The sequence below is a fragment of the Scyliorhinus torazame genome, chromosome 5 (assembly GCF_047496885.1).
Source record: "Scyliorhinus torazame isolate Kashiwa2021f chromosome 5, sScyTor2.1, whole genome shotgun sequence".
Lineage (NCBI taxonomy): Eukaryota > Metazoa > Chordata > Chondrichthyes > Carcharhiniformes > Scyliorhinidae > Scyliorhinus > Scyliorhinus torazame.
Window position 1 is genome coordinate 326,266,940 of NC_092711.1, and position 19,169 is coordinate 326,286,108.

Consider the following 19,169-nt stretch of genomic DNA (forward strand, 5'->3'; position numbering starts at 1 on the left):
CAGTGACAATCTCTGCGTACTTCCCCATTGCAGTGACAATCTCTGCGTACTCCCCCATCGCAGTGACAATCTCTGCGTACTCCCCCATCGCAGTGACAATCTCTGCGTACTTCCCCATTGCAGTGACAATCTCTGCGTACTCCCCCATCGCAGTGACAATTTCTGCGTACTCCCCCATCGCAGTGACAATCTCTGCGTGCTCACCCATCGCAGTGACAATCTCTGCGTACTCCCCCATCGCAGTGACAAGCTGTGAACTCCCCCATTGCAGTGACAATCTCTGCGTACTTCCCCATTGCAGTGACAATCTCTGCGTACTCCCCCATCGCAGTGACAATCTCTGCGTACTCCCCCATCGCAGTGACAATCTCTGCGTACTTCCCCATTGCAGTGACAATCTCTGCGTACTCCCCCATCGCAGTGACAATCTCTGCGTACTCCCCCATCGCAGTGACAATCTCTGCGTGCTCCCCCATCGCAGTGACAATCTCTGCGTACTCCCCCATCGCAGTGACAAGCTGTGAACTCCCCCATCGCAGTGACAATCTCTACATACTCCCCCATTGCAGTGACAAACTCTGCGAAGTCCCACATCGCAGTGACAATCTCTACGTCCTCCCCCATCGCAGTGACAAGATGCGTACTCCCTCATCGCAGTGACAATCTCTGCGTGCTCCCCCATCGCAGTGAGAATCTCTGCGTACTCCCCCATCGCAGTGAGAATCTCTGCATGCTCCCTCATCGCAGTGACAATCTCTGCGTACTCCCCCATCGCAGTGACAAGCTCTGCGTACTCCCCCATCGCAGTGACAAGCTCTGCGTACTCCCCCATCGCAGTGACAATCTCTACGTACTCCCCCATCGCAGTGACAATCTCTGCATACTCTCCCCTCGCAGTGACAAGCTCTGCGTACTCCCCCATCGCAGTGACAATCTCTGCGTACTCCCCCATCGCAGTGACAATCTCTGCATACTCCCCCATTGCAGTGACAATCTCTGCTTACTCCCCCATCGCAGTGACAATCTCTGCGTACTCCCCCATCGCAGTGACAATCTCTGCGTACTCCCCCATCGCAGTGACAATCTCTGCGTACTTCCCCATCGCAGTGACAATCTCTGCGTACTGCCCCATCGCACTGACAATCTCTGCGTACTACCCCATCGCAGTGACAATCTCTGCGTACTTCCCCATCGCAGTGACAATCTCTGCGTACTGCCCCATCGCAGTGACAATCTCTGCGTACTCCCCCATCGCAGTGACAAGCTCTGCGTACTCCCCCATCGCAGTGACAATCTCTGCGTACTCCCCCATCGCAGTGACCATCTCTGCGAATTGCCTCATCGCAGTGAGGGGCTCTGCGTACACCCCCATCGCAGTGACAATCTCTGCATACTCCCCCATCGCAGTGACCATCTCTGCGTACTCTACCATCGCAATACCATCTCTGCGTACTCTACCATCGCAATGACCATCTCTGCGTACTCCCCCATCGCAGTGACAATCTCTGCAAACTCCCCCATCGCAGTGACCATCTCTGCGTACTCTACCATCGCAATACCATCTCTGCGTACTCCCCCATCGCAGTGACAATCTCTGCGTACTTCCCCATCGCAGTGACAATCTCTGCGTACTGCCCCATCGCAGTGACAATCTCTGCGTACTCCCCCATCGCAGTGACAATCTCTGCATACTCCCCCATTGCAGTGACAATCTCTGCTTACTCCCCCATCGCAGTGACAATCTCTGCGTACTTCCCCATCGCAGTGACAATCTCTGCGTACTGCCCCATCGCAGTGACAATCTCTGCGTACTCCTCCAGTGCAGTGACAATCTCTGCGTACTCCCTCATCGCAGTGACAATCTCTGCGTACTCCCTCATCGCAGTGACAATCTCTGCGTATTCCCCCATCGCAGTGAGAAGTTCGGTGTACTCTGCCACCGCAGTGATAAACTCTGCGAACTCCCCCATCGCAGTGACAATATCTGCGTACTCCCTCATCGCAGTGACAATCTCTGCGTACTCCCTCATCGCAGTGACAATCTCTGCGTACTCCCCCATCGCAGTGACAAGCTGTGTACGCCCTCATCGCAGTGACAATCTCTGCATGCTCCCCCATCGCAGTGAGAATCTCTGCGTACTCCCCCATCGCAGTGAGAATCTCTGCGTACTCCCCCATCGCAGTGAGAATCTCTGCGTACTCCCCCATCGCAGTGACAATCTCTGCGTACTCCCCCATCGCAGTGACAATCTCTGCATGCTCCCCCATCGCAGTGACAATCTCTGCGTGCTCCCCATCGCAATGAGAATCACTGCGTACTGCCCGATCGCAGTGACAAGCTTTGTGTACTCCCCCATCGCAGTGAGAATCTCTACGTCCTCCCCCATCGCAGTGACAAGCTGCGTACCCCCTCATCGCAGTGACAATCTCTGCGTGCTCCCCCATCGCAGTGAGAATCTCTGCGTACTCCCCCATCGCAGTGAGAATCTCTGCATGCTCCCTCATCGCAGTGACAATCTCTACGTACTCCCCCATCGCAGTGACAATCTCAGCGTACTCCCTCATCGCAGTGACAATCTCTGCTTACTCCCCCATCGCAGTGACAATCTCTGCGTACTCCCCCATCGCAGTGACAATCTCTGCGTGCTCCCCCATCGCAGTGACAATCTCTGCGTACTCCCCCATCGCAGTGACAAGCTGTGTACTCCCCCATCGCAGTGACAATCTCTACATACTGCCCCATCGCAGTGACAATCTCTGCGTACTCCCCCATCGCAGTGACAAGCTCTGCGTACAATCTCTGCGTACTCCCCCATCGCAGTGAGATGCTCTGCGTACTCCCTCATCGCAGTGACAATCTCTGCGTACTCCCCCATCGCAGTGAGACGTTCGGTGTACTCTGCCACCGCAGTGATTAACTCTGCGAACTCCCCCATCGCAGTGACAATCTCTGCGTACTCCCTCATCGCAGTGACAATCTCTGCGTCCTCCCCCATCGCAGTGACAAGCTGTGTACGCCCTCATCGCAGTGACAATCTCTGCATGCTCCCCCATCGCAGTGAGAATCTCAGCGTACTCCCCCATCGCAGTGAGAATCTCTGCGTACTCCCCCATCGCAGTGACAATCTCTGCGTACTCCCCCATCGCAGTGACAATCTCTGCGTACTCCCCCATCGCAGTGACAATCTCTGCGTACTCCCCCATCGCAGTGACAATCTCTGCGTACTGCCCCATCGCAGTGACAAGCTTTGTGTACTCCCCCATCGCAGTGAGAATCTCTACGTCCTCCCCCATTGCAGTGACAAGCTGCGTACGCCCTCATCGCAGTGACAATCTCTGCGTGCTCCCCCATCGCAGTGAGAATCTCTGCGTACTCCCCCATCGCAGTGAGAATCTCTGCGTACTCCCCCATCGCAGTGAGAATCTCTGCATGCTCCCTCATCGCAGTGACAATCTCTGCGTACTCCCCCATCGCAGTGACAATCTCTGCGTACTCCCCCATCGCAGTGACAAGCTCTGCGTACTCCCCCATCGCAGTGACAAGCTCTGCGTACTCCCCCATCGCAGTGACAATCTCTGCGTACTCCCCCATCGCAGTGACAATCTCTGCGTCCTCCCCCATCGCAGTGACAAGCTGTGTACTCCCCCATCGCAGTGACAATCTCTGCGTACTCCCCATCGCAGTGACAATCTCTACGTACTCCCCCATGGCAGTGACAATCTCTGCTTACTCCCCCATCGCAGTGACAATCTCTGCGTACTCCCCCATCGCAGTGACAAGCTGTGTACTCCCCCATCGCAGTGACAATCTCTACATACTCCCCCATTGCAGTGACAATCTCTGCATACTCTCCCATCGCAGTGACAAGCTCTGCGTACTCCCCCATCGCAGTGACAATCTCTGCGTACTCCCCCATCGGTGACAATCTCTGCTTACTCCCCCATCGCAGTGACAACCTGTGTACTCCCCCATCGCAGTGACAATCTCTACATACTCCCCCATTGCAGTGACAATCTCTGCATACTCTCCCATCGCAGTGACAAGCTCTGCGTACTCCCCCGTCGCAGTGACAATCTCTGCGTGCTCCCCCATCGCAGTGACAATCTCTGCGTCCTCCCCCATCGCAGTGACAACCTGTGTACTCCCCCATCGCAGTGACAATCTCTGCGTACTCCCCATCGCAGTGACAATCTCTACGTACTCCCCATCGCAGTGACAATCTCTACGTACTCCCCCATCGCAGTGACAATCTCTGCATACTCTCCCATCGCAGTGACAAGCTCTGCGTACTCCCCCATCGCAGTGACAATCTCTGCGTACTCCCCCATCGCAGTGACAATCTCTGCGTACTCCCCCATCGCAGTGACAATCTCGGAGTACTCCCCCATCGCAGTGACAAGCTCTGCGTACTCCTCCAGTGCAGTGACAATCTCTGCGTACTCCCCCATCGCAGTGAGATGCTCTGCGTACTCCCTCATCGCAGTGACAATCTCTGCGTACTCCCCCATCGCAGTGAGAAGTTCGGTGTACTCTGCCACCGCAGTGAGAATCTCTGCGTACTCCCCCATCGCAGTGAGAATCTCTGCATGCTCCCTCATCGCAGTGACAATCTCTGCGTACTCCCCCATCGCAGTGACAAGCTCTGCGTACTCCCCCATCGCAGTGACAATCTCTGCATGCTCCCACATCGCAGTGACAATCTCTGCGTACTCCCCCATCGCAGTGACAAGCTCTGCGTACTCCCCCATCGCAGTGACAATCTCTGCGTGCTCCCCCATCGCAGTGACAATCTCTGCGTCCTCCCCCATCGCAGTGACAAGCTGTGTACTCCCCCATCGTAGTGACAATCTCTGTGTACTTCCCCATCGCAGTGACAATCTCTACGTACTCCCCCATCGCAGTGACAATCTCTACGTACTCCCCCATCGCAGTGACAATCTCTGCATACTCTCCCATCGCAGTGACAAGCTCTGCGTACTCCCCCATCGCAGTGACAATCTCAGCGTACTCCCCATCGCAGTGACAATCTCTGCGTACTCCCCCATCGCAGTGACAATCTCTGCATACTCCCCCATTGCAGTGACAATCTCTGCTTACTCCCCCATCGCAGTGACAATCTCTGTGTACTTCCCCATCGCAGTGACAATCTCTGCGTACTTCCCCATTGCAGTGACAATCTCTGCGTACTCCCCCATCGCAGTGACAATCTCTGCGTACTTCCCCATTGCAGTGACCATCTCTGCGTACTCCCCCATCGCAGTGACAATCTCTGCGTACTTCCCCATTGCAGTGACAATCTCTGCTTACTCCCCCATCGCAGTGACAATCTCTGCGTACTTCCCCATTACAGTGACAATCTCTGCGTACTCCCCCATCGCAGTGACAAGCTCTGCGTACTCCCCCATCGCAGTGACAATCTCTGCGTGCTCCCCCATCGCAGTGACAATCTCTGCGTCCTCCCCCATCGCAGTGACAAGCTGTGTACTCCCCCATCGTAGTGACAATCTCTGCGTACTCCCCATCGCAGTGACAATCTCTACGTACTCCCCCATCGCAGTGACAATCTCTACGTACTCCCCCATCGCAGTGACAATCTCTGCATACTCTCCCATCGCAGTGACAAGCTCTGCGTACTCCCCCATCGCAGTGACAATCTCAGCGTACTCCCCATCGCAGTGACAATCTCAGCGTACTCCCCATCGCAGTGACAATCTCTGCTTACTCCCCCATCGCAGTGACAATCTCTGCGTACTTCCCCATTGCAGTGACAATCTCTGCGTACTCCCCCATCGCAGTGACAATCTCTGCGTACTCCCCCATCGCAGTGACAATCTCTGCGTGCTCCCCCATCGCAGTGACAATCTCTGCGTACTCCCCCATCGCAGTGACAAGCTGTGTACTCCCCCATCGCAGTGACAATCTCTACATACCCCCCCATTGCAGTGACAATCTCTGCTTACTCCCCCATCGCAGTGACAAGCTCTGCGTACTCCTCCAGTGCAGTGACAATCTCTGCGTACTCCCCCATCGCAGTGAGATGCTCTGCGTACTCCCTCATCGCAGTGACAATCTCTGCGTACTCCCCCATCGCAGTGAGAAGTTCGGTGTACTCTGCCACCGCAGTGATAAACTCTGCGAACTCACCCATCGCATTGACAATCTCTGCGTACTCCCTCAGCGCAGTGACAATCTCTGCGTACTCCCCCATCGGTGACAAGCTGTGTACGCCCTCATCGCAGTGACAATCTCTGCATGCTCCCCCATCGCAGTGAGAATCTCTGCGTACTGCCCCATCGTAGTGACAAGCTTTGTGCACTCCCCCATCGCAGTGAGAATCTCTGCGTACTCCCCCATCGCAGTGACAATCTCTGCGTACTCCCCCATCGCAGTGACAATGTGTGCTCCGCCATCGCAGTGAGAATCTCTGCGTACTGCCCCATCGTAGTGACAAGCTTTGTGCACTCCCCCATCGCAGTGAGAATCTCTGCGTACTTCCCATCGCAGTGACAATCTCTGCGTACTCCCCCATCGCAGTGACAATCTCTGCGTACTTCCCCATTGCAGTGACAATCTCTGCTTACTCCCCCATCGCAGTGACAATCTCTGCGTACTCCCCCATCGCAGTGACAATCTCTGCGTGCTCCCCCATCGCAGTGACAATCTCTGCGTACTCCCCCATCGCAGTGACAAGCTGTGTACTCCCCCATCGCAGTGACAATCTCTACATACTCCCCCATTGCAGTGACAATCTCTGCTTACTCCCCCATCGCAGTGACAATCTCTGCTTACTCCCCCATCGCAGTGACAATCTCTGCGTGCTCCCCCATCGCAGTGACAATCTCTGCGTCCTCCCCCATCGCAGTGACAAGCTGTGTACTCCCCCATCGCAGTGACAATCTCTGCATACTCCCCATCGCAGTGACAATCTCTGCGTACTCCCCATCGCAGTGACAATCTCTGCGTACTCCCCCATCGCAGTGACAATCTCTACATACTCCCCCATTGCAGTGACAATCTCTGCTTACTCCCCCATCGCAGTGACAATCTCTGCTTACTCCCCCATCGCAGTGACAATCTCTGCTTACTCCCCCATCGCAGTGACAATCTCTGCTTACTCCCCCATCGCAGTGACAATCTCTGCTTACTCCCCCATCGCAGTGACAATCTCTGCGTGCTCCCCCATCGCAGTGACAATCTCTGCGTACTCCCCCATCGCAGTGACAAGCTGTGTACTCCCCCATCGCAGTGACAATCTCTACATACTCCCCCATTGCAGTGACAATCTCTGCTTACTCCCCCATCGCAGTGACAATCTCTGCTTACTCCCCCATCGCAGTGACAATCTCTGCGTGCTCCCCCATCGCAGTGACAATCTCTGCGTCCTCCCCCATCGCAGTGACAAGCTGTGTACTCCCCCATCGCAGTGACAATCTCTGCATACTCCCCATCGCAGTGACAATCTCTGCGTACTCCCCATCGCAGTGACAATCTCTGCGTACTCCCCCATCGCAGTGACAATCTCTACATACTCCCCCATTGCAGTGACAATCTCTGCTTACTCCCCCATCGCAGTGACAATCTCTGCTTACTCCCCCATCGCAGTGACAATCTCTGCTTACTCCCCCATCGCAGTGACAATCTCTGCTTACTCCCCCATCGCAGTGACAATCTCTGCTTACTCCCCCATCGCAGTGACAATCTCTGCTTACTCCCCCATCGCAGTGACAATCTCTGCGTACTTCCCCATTGCAGTGAAAAGCTCTGCGTACTCCCCCATCGCAGTGACAAGCTCTGCGTACTCCCCCATCGCAGTGACAATCTCTGCGTACTGCCCCATCGCAGTGACAATCTCTGCGTACTCCCGCATCGCAGTGACAATCTCTGCGTACTGCCCCATCGCAGTGATAATCTCTGCGTACTGCCCCATCGCAGTGACAATCTCTGCGTACTGCCCCATCGCAGTGACAATCTCTGCGTACTGCCCCATCGCAGTGACAATCTCTGCGTACTGCCCCATCGCAGTGACAATCTCTGCGTACTGCCCCATCGCAGTGACAATCTCTGCGTACTGCCCCATCGCAGTGACAATCTCTGCGTACTGCCCCATCGCAGTGACAAGCTCTGCGTACTCCCCCATCGCAGTGACAATCTCTGCGTACTCCCCCATCGCAGTGACAATCTCTGCGTACTCCCCCATCGCAGTGAGAATCTCTGCATGCTCCCTCATCGCAGTGACAATCTCTGCGTACTCCCCCATCGCAGTGACAAGCTCTGCGTACTCCCCCATCGCAGTGACAATCTCTGCATGCTCCCACATCGCAGTGACAATCTCTGCGTACTCCCCCATCGCAGTGACAAGCTCTGCGTACTCCCCCATCGCAGTGACAATCTCTGCGTGCTCCCCCATCGCAGTGACAATCTCTGCGTCCTCCCCCATCGCAGTGACAAGCTGTGTACTCCCCCATCGTAGTGACAATCTCTGCGTACTCCCCATTGCAGTGACAATCTCTACGTACTCCCCCATCGCAGTGACAATCTCTGCATACTCTCCCATCGCAGTGACAAGCTCTGCGTACTCCCCCATCGCAGTGACAATCTCAGCGTACTCCCCATCGCAGTGACAATCTCTGCGTACTCCCCCATCGCAGTGACAATCTCTGCATACTCCCCCATTGCAGTGACAATCTCTGCTTACTCCCCCATCGCAGTGACAATCTCTGTGTACTTCCCCATCGCAGTGACAATCTCTGCGTACTTCCCCATTGCAGTGACAATCTCTGCGTACTCCCCCATCGCAGTGACAATCTCTGCGTACTTCCCCATTGCAGTGACAATCTCTGCGTACTCCCCCATCGCAGTGACAATCTCTGCGTACTTCCCCATTGCAGTGACAATCTCTGCTTACTCCCCCATCGCAGTGACAATCTCTGCGTACTTCCCCATTGCAGTGACAATCTCTGCGTACTCCCCCATCGCAGTGACAATCTCTGCGTACTCCCCCATCGCAGTGACAATCTCTGCGTGCTCCCCCATCGCAGTGACAATCTCAGCGTACTCCCCCATCGCAGTGACAATCTCTACATACCCCCCCATTGCAGTGACAATCTCTGCTTACTCCCCCATCGCAGTGACAAGCTCTGCGTACTCCTCCAGTGCAGTGACAATCTCTGCGTACTCCCCCATCGCAGTGAGATGCTCTGCGTACTCCCTCATCGCAGTGACAATCTCTGCGTACTCCCCCATCGCAGTGACAAGCTGTGTACGCCCTCATCGCAGTGACAATCTCTGCATGCTCCCCCATCGCAGTGAGAATCTCTGCGTACTGCCCCATCGTAGTGACAAGCTTTGTGCACTCCCCCATCGCAGTGAGAATCTCTGCGTACTTCCCCATCGCAGTGACAATCTCTGCGTACTCCCCCATCGCAGTGACAATCTCTGCGTACTTCCCCATTGCAGTGACAATCTCTGCTTACTCCCCCATCGCAGTGACAATCTCTGCGTACTTCCCCATTGCAGTGACAATCTCTGCGTACTCCCCCATCGCAGTGACAATCTCTGCGTACTCCCCCATCGCAGTGACAATCTCTGCGTTCTCCCCCATCGCAGTGACAATCTCTGCGTACTCCCCCATCGCAGTGACAAGCTGTGTACTCCCCCATCGCAGTGACAATCTCTACATACTCCCCCATTGCAGTGACAATCTCTGCTTACTCCCCCATCGCAGTGACAATCTCTGCTTACTCCCCCATCGCAGTGACAATCTCTGCGTGCTCCCCCATCGCAGTGAGAATCTCTGCGTACTGCCCCATCGCAGTGACAATCTCTGCGTGCTCCCCCATCGCAGTGACAATCTCTGCGTCCTCCCCCATCGCAGTGACAAGCTGTGTACTCCCCCATCGCAGTGACAATCTCTGCATACTCCCCATCGCAGTGACAATCTCTGCGTACTCCCCCATCACAGTGACAATCTCTACATACTCCCCCATTGCAGTGACAATCTCTGCTTACTCCCCCATCGCAGTGACAATCTCTGCTTACTCCCCCATCGCAGTGACAATCTCTGCGTACTTCCCCATTGCAGTGAAAAGCTCTGCGTACTCCCTCATCGCAGTGACAATCTCTGCGTACCCCCCCATCGCAGTGACAATCTCTGCGTACTCCCCCATCGCAGTGACAAGCTCTGCGTACTGCCCCATCGCAGTGACAATCTCTGCGTACTGCCCCATCGCAGTGACAATCTCTGCGTACTCCCGCATCGCAGTGACAATCTCTGCGTACTGCCCCATCGCAGTGATAATCTCTGCGTACTGCCCCATCGCAGTGACAATCTCTGCGTACTGCCCCATCGCAGTGACAATCTCTGCGTACTGCCCCATCGCAGTGACAATCTCTGCGTACTGCCCCATCGCAGTGACAATCTCTGCGCACTGCCCCATCGCAGTGACAATCTCTGCGTACTGCCCCATCGCAATTCCTTTACCAACCTGTCCTAGGGCAAATACGGTCTCTCCCTCCATCAAGATAAATGGATAAACCCTCCCAAATATGGAACATTTCCCATACCTGGGGAGTCACCTCTCTTCCAAGGCTGGTCATTGATGCGGAGATCCAATATCGTATCCGTGTCTCCTTCTAACGCCCCAAGGACGAAAGCCTTTGACAACCGTAACATCCGTGCTGACAGCAAGATTCTACTGTACAAGGCGGTTGTCCCCCCAACTCTTCTATACGGCTCAGAAGCTTAGACTACGGACAGAAGCCACCTCAAAGGTCCTGGAGTGGTACCATCAATGCTGCCCGAGGCGAATTCTCCACATCAGCTGGGCGAACATCAGTATCATCGAAGAAGCCAAGAGCACCAGCATCGAGGCCATGATCATCCGAAACCAACTACGCCAGGCCAGCCATGTGTTTAGGATGTCCGAGTGCCAACTTCCAAAGCAAATCTTTTTTGACCAGCTCGAGGAAGGCTCCTGAACAAGAGGAGGAGAAAGGAAGCGCTTCAAAGACACCCTGAAGGCTTACCTCAAGAAATGCAACATCGACATGAGTGCCTGGGAGATTCTTGCACAGAACAGACCTACTTGGAGGAATCTCCTGATTGAAGGGACACAATTCTTCGAGGACCCCCGACAGCAAGAAGAGGCCCAGAAAAGCAGCCTGAGAAAGGAATACCAGTGATGAAGAGTCCAAGGATCAATCCCACCTCCCAGAAACACCTGTCAAATGTACTGTCAAAGATGCAGTTCCAGGGTCGGGTTCGCCAGCCGTGGAAAACCCACAGAGCCCATGACCAGTAACACGGAGTTTCTCAGGTCGGCAATCAGACTCGTTAGAAAGTGATCGCCAAAGAAGAGAAGCTGCAAGATTTGTGAGGAGTTGAAAAATCATTAATGTTGTTTTACAGAACAAAAGGAAGTGTTTCCAGTGGCTGGACGACCAGTAACCAGTGTCACACAATGTTAATTCTGTTTCCCTCTCTACAGATGCTGCCAAATGAGTTATTTCAGCATTTGCTGCTTTCCTTTTAGTAACTGGAGGACACAGATTTAAGGTGACTGGCAAAAAAGAGAGCCAAGAGGAAACTTTATTCCTGCAGTGAGTTGTGATGGTCAGGAATGAACTGCCTGAAAGCGGCAGCGGAAACAGATAGAGCAGCAACATTTAAAAAAAAGGTGATAAATAATTGAAAGGAAAAAAATTGCAGGACTATTGGGAAAGAACAAAGGAGTGAGATTAATTGGGTAACTCGGCCAAAGAACTTACACAGGCACGATGGGCTGAATGGCTGTATCGTTCTATGATTCACAGAAATCTAGCATTGGAAAATACCTGGAGCATTCCATCCTGAATAATGCAACCCATGGAATGCAGTACGGAGCAGCGCTATAGGACATCCTGGGCCATTCCGTAGTGTTGGACAAATTCACCAGCGTTGATCTACACATGTCACTCTGTGTGCTATATTTAGTTTGTCAACTCTACAAAGTTCATGCTCGAGCATATGTGGTAGTGGAGGAGTTTGCCATCAAACTAAATGAAATATTAAGTCAAACTACTTAGGCAGAGCTTCCACCAGCTCCCACTGTGGCTAATTGGCTCAGTTGATGTTTAGGTCCACTCTGCAATGTACAGCAGTGTATAAGCTATAAGGTTATTTGACAAGCAGCAGTAATGCAGCCTCAACAGCCTAACACCTCAAAATTGTTGTGTCCTACATTGAGGAACTGCTGTCAAAATGAAAAAATTGGTTTTGAAGCGATTTCCAATATCATCCCGGGAAAAGCAACCCGCTTGATTCACACCCATCCATCACCCTAAACATTTACTCTCTTCACCATCACATACAGCGACAACAGTGTGTACTAACTACAAGATGCACTGCAGCAACTCTCAAAGGCTCCTTCCACAGTACCTTCCAAATCCCTGACGTTCTCCACCAGGACAAACAGATTACTGAGATTGCCACCGCTTAGGAATTCCTCTCCATACCATACATCATCCTGACGGAAATATACCACTGTTCCTATATTTTCTCAGGGTTAAAATCCTGGAATTCCCTTCCTAAAAGCACTGTGGATCAACCTACACCACATGGACTGCAGCAGTTCTAGAAGATACCTCACCACCACCACCACATTCCCAAGGGCAATTCGGGATGGGCAATGTTGGCCAAACTAGCGATACCAACATCCCATGAACAAATAAAACAAAAATTTGCACATACCAACAGATAATATGGAGGCATGGTCTTCAAGTAATTCTCAAAGGTTTGGCGCCACTTCAGATTTGGTTTCAGTTTGTGCACTTTGAACAAATCATCTGTAATGACAATAAAACAAGCAATGACAGCTCCTTGGGAATGAACTGTTAATAACACCAAATCTCAGGGATGTCTGATTTACTTAACATATGAATTAGGAAGAGGATTGGGCCATTCAGACTGCCGATTCTGCTCTGCCATTCAACAAGATCATGGCCGATCTGATTGTCACCTCACCCTCACATTCCTGCCCACCCCAGAACCTTTAACCCTCTTGCTTATCAAGAATCTATCTACCTCTGCCTTAAAAATATTCAAAGACTCTACTTCCAACGCCTTTTGAGGAAGCGTTCCAAAGGACTTGCAATGCTCTGAGATTTCTCATCTCTGTCCAAAATGGGCAACCCCTAATTTTAAACAGTGACCCCCAGTACCAGATTCTCTCACAAGTGGAAGCTCCCTGTTCACATCAGCCCTGTCAAAACCACAGCATATTTGTTTTCATTAAGGCACCACTTACTTTTCTAAACTCCAGCGGATAGTCCAGGTATTAGTGTAGTAAACCGTCTCTGAACTTCTTCCAACATATTTACATCCTTCCTTAAATCAGGAAACAGATACGTACATGGTACCCCCGATGTGGCATCACCGATGGTCTGACCTCCCTAACTTTTGTCATCAATTTCCCTCACAATAAATGATAACATTTTATTAGCTTTCCTAATTACTTGCATAGAAACAGAGAAACGTAGGTGATAAGAGCAGGAGGCCATTCGGCCCTTTGAGCCTGCTCCACTATTTATCACGATCATGGCTGATCATCCAACTCAATAGCCTAATCCTGCTTTCTCCCCATAGCCTTTGATCCCATTCTCCCCAAGTGCTATATCCAGCCGCCTCTTGAATATATTCAATGTTTTAGCATCATGGTAAATGAATGGTAATGAATTCCACAGGCTCACCACTCTTTGGGTGAAGAAATGTCTCATCTCTGTCCGAAATGGTCTACCTCGAATTCTGGACAAACCCACCATTGGTAACATCCTTCCTGCATCTACCCTGTCCAGCCCGGTTAGAATTTTATAAGTCTCTATGAGATCCCCCCTCATCCGTCTGAACTCCAGCGAGAACAATCCCAACCTAGTCAATCTCTCCTCATATGACAGTCCCACCATCCCAGGAATCAGGTTGGTAAACCTTCGCTGCACTCCCTCCATAGCAAGAACATCCTTCCTCAGATAAGGACACTAAAACTGCCCACACTACTCCAAGTGGCCAAACCAATGCCCTAGAGAATTGCAGTAAAAGATCCCTATTCCTATACTCCAATCCTCTCGCCATGAAGGCCAACATACAATTTGCCTTCTTTCCTGCCTGCTGTACCTGCGCGCTGACTTTCAGCGACTGATGCACGAGGACACCAAGGTCTTGCTGAGTATCCGCCTCTCTCAATTTACACCCATTCAAATAATAATCTGCCTTCCTATTTTTGCTACCGAATCGGATAACCTCACATTTATCCACATTATACTGCATCTGCCACACATATGCCCACTCACTCAGCCTGTCCAAATCCCGCTGAAGCATCTCTGCATCCTCCTCACAGCTCACCCTGCCAACCAACTTTGTATCATCTGCAAATTTGGAGATAATACATTTAGTTCTCTCGTCCAAATCAGTAATATAGAACATAGAACAATACAGCGCAGTACAGGCCCTTCGGCCCACGATGTTGCACCGAAACAAAAGCCATCTAACCTACACTATACCATTATCATCCATATGTTTATCCAATAAACTTTTAAATGCCCTCAATGTTGGCGAGTTCACTACTGTAGCAGGTAGGGCATTCCACGGCCTCACTACTCTTTGCTTAAAGAACCTACCTCTGACCTCTGTCCTATATCTATTACCCCTCAGTTTAAAGTTATGTCCCCTCGTGCCAGCCATATCCATCCGCGGGAGAAGGCTCTCACTGTCCACCCTATCCAACCCCCTGATCATTTTGTATGCCTCTATTAAGTCTCCTCTTAACCTTCTTCTCTCCAACGAAAACAACCTCAAGTCCATCAGCCTTTCCTCATAAGATCTTCCCTCCATACCAGGCAACATCCTGGTAAATCTCCTCTGCACCCGCTCCAAAGCCTCCACGTCCATCCTATAATGCGGTGACCAGAACTGTACGCAATACTCCAAATGTGGCCGTACCAGAGTTCTGTACAGCTGCAACATGACCTCCTGACTCCGGAACTCGATCCCTCTACCAATAAAGGCCAACACTCCATAGGCCTTCTTCACAACCCTATCAACCTGGGTGGCAACTTTCAGGGATCTATGTACATGGACACCTAGATCCCTCTGCTCATCCACACTTTCAAGAACTTTACCATTAGCCAAATATTCCGCATTCCTGTTATTCCTTCCAAAGTGAATCACCTCACACTTCTCTACATTAAACTCCATTTGCCACCTCTCAGCCCAGCTCTGCAGCTTATCTATATCCCTCTGTAACCTGCTACATCCTTCCACACTATCGACAACACCACCGACTTTAGTATCGTCTGCAAATTTACTCACCCACCCTTCTGCGCCTTCCTCTAGGTCATTGATAAAAATGACAAACAGCAACGGCCCCAGAACAGATCCTTGTGGTACTCCACTTGTGACTGTACTCCATTCTGAACATTTCCCATCAACCACCACCCTCTGTCTTCTTTCAGCTAGCCAATTTCTGATCCACATCTCTAAATCACCCTCAATCCCCAGCCTCCGTATTTTTTGCAATAGCCTACCGTGGGGAACCTTATCAAACGCTTTGCTGAAATCCATATACACATCAACTGCTCTACCCTCGTCTACCTGTTCAGTCACCTTCTCAAAGAACTCAATAAGGTTTGTGAGGTATGACCTACCCTTATATAATATATGTGAACAGTTGGAGCCCTTGCACAGATCCCTGCCGTACCCCACTAGTCACTGCCTGCGAATCAGAAAAGACCCATTTGTTCCAACTTTTTGCTTCCCGTCTGCTAACCAACTTTCTATTCATCTCAAGACACTACCCACAATCCCATGCGCTTTAACTTTACACAGTAACCTGCTATATGAGACCTTGTCGAAAACCTGAAAGTCTAAATAAATCACATCCACCAGTTCTCTCTGGTCAACTCTACTAGGTATGTTTTCTCTCTACTTCCCTTTTTGAATAGCGGGGTTACATTCGCTACCCTCTAATCTGGAGGAACCATTCCAGAGACCAAAGAATTTTGGAAAATGACCAGCAATAAATCTATTATTTCTAGGGTCACATCCTTAAGAACTCTGGCTGAAGATTATCAGGCCCTGGAGATTTATCCGCCTTCAATCCCGTTAATTTCCCTGAAACAATTTCTCTACTAATACTAATTTCCTGCAGCTCCTCACTAAAACAATATTCATGCCTTCCTTTGTGACGACAGAAGCAAAGTACAAATTTAGTTACTCAGCCTGTTCCCAGTTATGAATTCCCCCGTTTCTGACTGTAAGGGGCCTACATTAGTTTATATCAATCTTTTTCTCTTTACATACCTGTAGAAACTTATACAGTCAATTTTTATGTTCCCCACTAGATTACTTTCAAATTGTATTTTCTCCTTAATCAAACCCTTGGTCTGCCTTTGCTGAATTTTTAACGTTCCCAATCCTCAGGTCTGTTGCTTTTTCTTGCTAATTTGTATGCCACTTTCAGTATATAATACTATCATTAGTTTCCCTTGTAAGCCATGGTTCCCTTTCTACTCTTGCGCCACAAAGGAATAAACAAATTTTGTAGTTCACCTATTCATTCCTAAAATTCCTGCCATTGCCTGTCCACTGTCCTTCCTTTCAGTAATGTTTCCCAGTCTGTCATAGCAAACTCATGCCACATACCATCACATTTACGTTTTTTGCGGTTCAGGATGCTGGTCTCAGAATCAACTACCTCACTATCCACCTTGATTAAAAAAATGTGTTAATAATATGGTCACTCATCCCCATGGGTTCTCTCACAACTAGATTGCCAACTAATCCTTCCTCATTGCACAACACCCAGTCCAGGATAGACTGTTCCCTTGTTGGTTCCTCAATGTATTAGTCCCGTACACACTACAGAAATTCCTCCTCTATTGCATTGTGACTAATTTGAGTTACCCAATCGATATGTAGATTAAAGTCACCCACAATCACAGATGTTCCTTTATCACATGCATCTCTAATTTCCTGCCTAATGCTATTCCCAACATTACCACTGCAGTTTGGTGGTCTGTATACCAACCCTACAAATGTTTTTTGCCCCTTGATGTTTCTTAACTCCATCCATACAGATTCCACATCGTCTGTCTTTGCTCAATATTTTCTTAAATCAACAATGCAACTCCACCACTTTTCCCTTTCTGTCTGTCCTTCCTAAAAACTGAATAAACCCCAATGTTTAGTTGCCATCCTTGGTCACCTTGGAGTCACGTCTCCGTAATCCCAAATATATCACACCCCTTTACATCTATCTGGGCCACTAATTAGTCCATTTTATTTTGAATGCTCCGCATACAGGTACAAAACCTTAAGGTTAGTCCTTTTAGCGCTCCTTGTCCCGTCCCTCCTATTTTCTTTACAGTGTGATACTGGCCCTTGGTTTCCAACCTCTCCACCCCATCCCTCCAGCAAGGATATGAGTCTGGTCCTGCCCAGGTGCAACCCATCCAGTTTGCACAGGTCTCAAATTCCCCCAGAACCAGTCCCAACGCCCCAGGAATCTGAAACCCTTCCTCCACCTCACACCATCTCTTCAGCTACATATTCATCTGAAACGTCCTATTTCTACTCTTGACTAGCACGTGGCACTGGTAGTAATCCTTCGAGGTCCGACTTCTTAACTTTTTTGCTAACTCCCTATATTCTGCTTTTAGGACCTTATCCCTTTTTTAAATCCATCTTCTTTGAACCGATGTGTATCACACTCCCCATCCAGAATGCCCTGTAACCACTCAGTCATCCTTGACCCTAGCACCGGGGAAGCAACGTACCACCCTGTAGTCTCGTTTGCTCCAGTCTATTCCCCTTACAATCCAATCCCCTATAACTATTGTATTCCCACACTTTTTACTCCTCCCGTTGCAGCAGAACCAACCGTGGTGCAACGAATTTGGCTGTTGCTGCTTTCCCCCGAGGTCATTCCCCTCAACAGTATCCAAAGTGGGACCTCTATATTCAGGGAAATGGCCACAGGAGATTTTACTATCCTACCTATCTTGGATGAAGGGACTAAAGTTGCTGATGAAACAAAGATAAGTCATTGATATAAATTGCAAAATGTTTAGGCCTAGCACTGATCCCCTGTGGCTACCTCTCTTTACATCTTGCCAACCAGAAAAAGACTCATTTATGCCTACCCTTTGTTTCCTGTTAACTAGCCAATCTTCTATCTATGTCAATGTTATGTCCCTATACCATGAGCTTTTATTTTTCACAATAAGCTTTGATGTGGCACCTTATCAATTGCCTTCTGGAAATCAAAATACAGTACATCCACCAGTTATCCTTTACGCACAGCACATGTTACTTCTTCAAAGAATTTCAATAAATTGGTTAAACATTATTTCCCTTTCACAAAATCATTTTGACTGCTTGATTACCCTGACTTTTTCAAAGTTATAAGGATCGTGGACAGGGTGGAAAGGGAGCAGCTGTTGCCCTTAGCTAAAGGGTCAGATACGTGGGGCACAAATTCAAAGTGAAGGGTGGGAGGTTTAGGGGGATTTGAGGGGGAACCTTTTTACCCAGAGGGTGGTGAGGGTCTGGAATGCGCTGCCTGGGAAGGTGGTAGAGGCAGGATGCCTCACATCCTTAAAAAGTACCTGGATGAGCACTTGGCACGTCGTACCATTCAAGGCAATGGGCCAAGTGCTGGCAAGTGGGATTAGATGGGCAGGTCAGGAACTTTCATGCGTCGGTGCAGACTCGATGGGCTGAAGGGCCTCTTCTGCATTGTAGTATTCTGTGATTCTATAACGTCTTCATTAATAGCTTGTAATATTTTCCCTATGACAGATGTAAAGGTAATAGGCCTATACTTTCTTGCTTTCAGTCTCCCTCCCTTTTAGAATAAAAGAGTTCCATTTGCTTTTTCCACTCCAAGGGGATCTTCACCGAACGGAAAATTAAAATAAATGCATTAAACTTTCCCATTCGCCACGTCTTTTTTTTTTTTAAATCTAAATTTACAGTACCCAATTATTTTTTTTCCAATTAAGGGGCAATTTAGCATGGCCAATCCACCTACCCTGCACATTTCTGGGTTGTGGGGGTGAAACCCACACAGACACGGGGAGAATGTGCAAACTCCACACGGACAGTGACCCAGGGCCGGGATTCAAACCCAGATCCTCA

General features: G+C 50.2%; 1 protein-coding gene across 2 annotated transcripts in view; it reads right to left on the bottom strand.

Annotated features, from left to right (window-relative positions):
- The window catches only part of ints6l (integrator complex subunit 6 like), a 179,176-nt gene that overhangs the window by 42,440 nt on the left and 117,567 nt on the right, over nucleotides 1–19,169 (bottom strand). The window contains exon 10 of one of the 2 annotated variants that reach the window (XM_072505993.1): nucleotides 12,729–12,823. The exons of the other annotated variant lie outside the window; for it this stretch is intronic. Coding sequence (XP_072362094.1) covers nucleotides 12,729–12,823 — 95 coding nt within the window. The remainder of the gene's footprint in view (nucleotides 1–12,728; nucleotides 12,824–19,169) is intronic. 2 annotated transcript variants of the gene reach the window in all.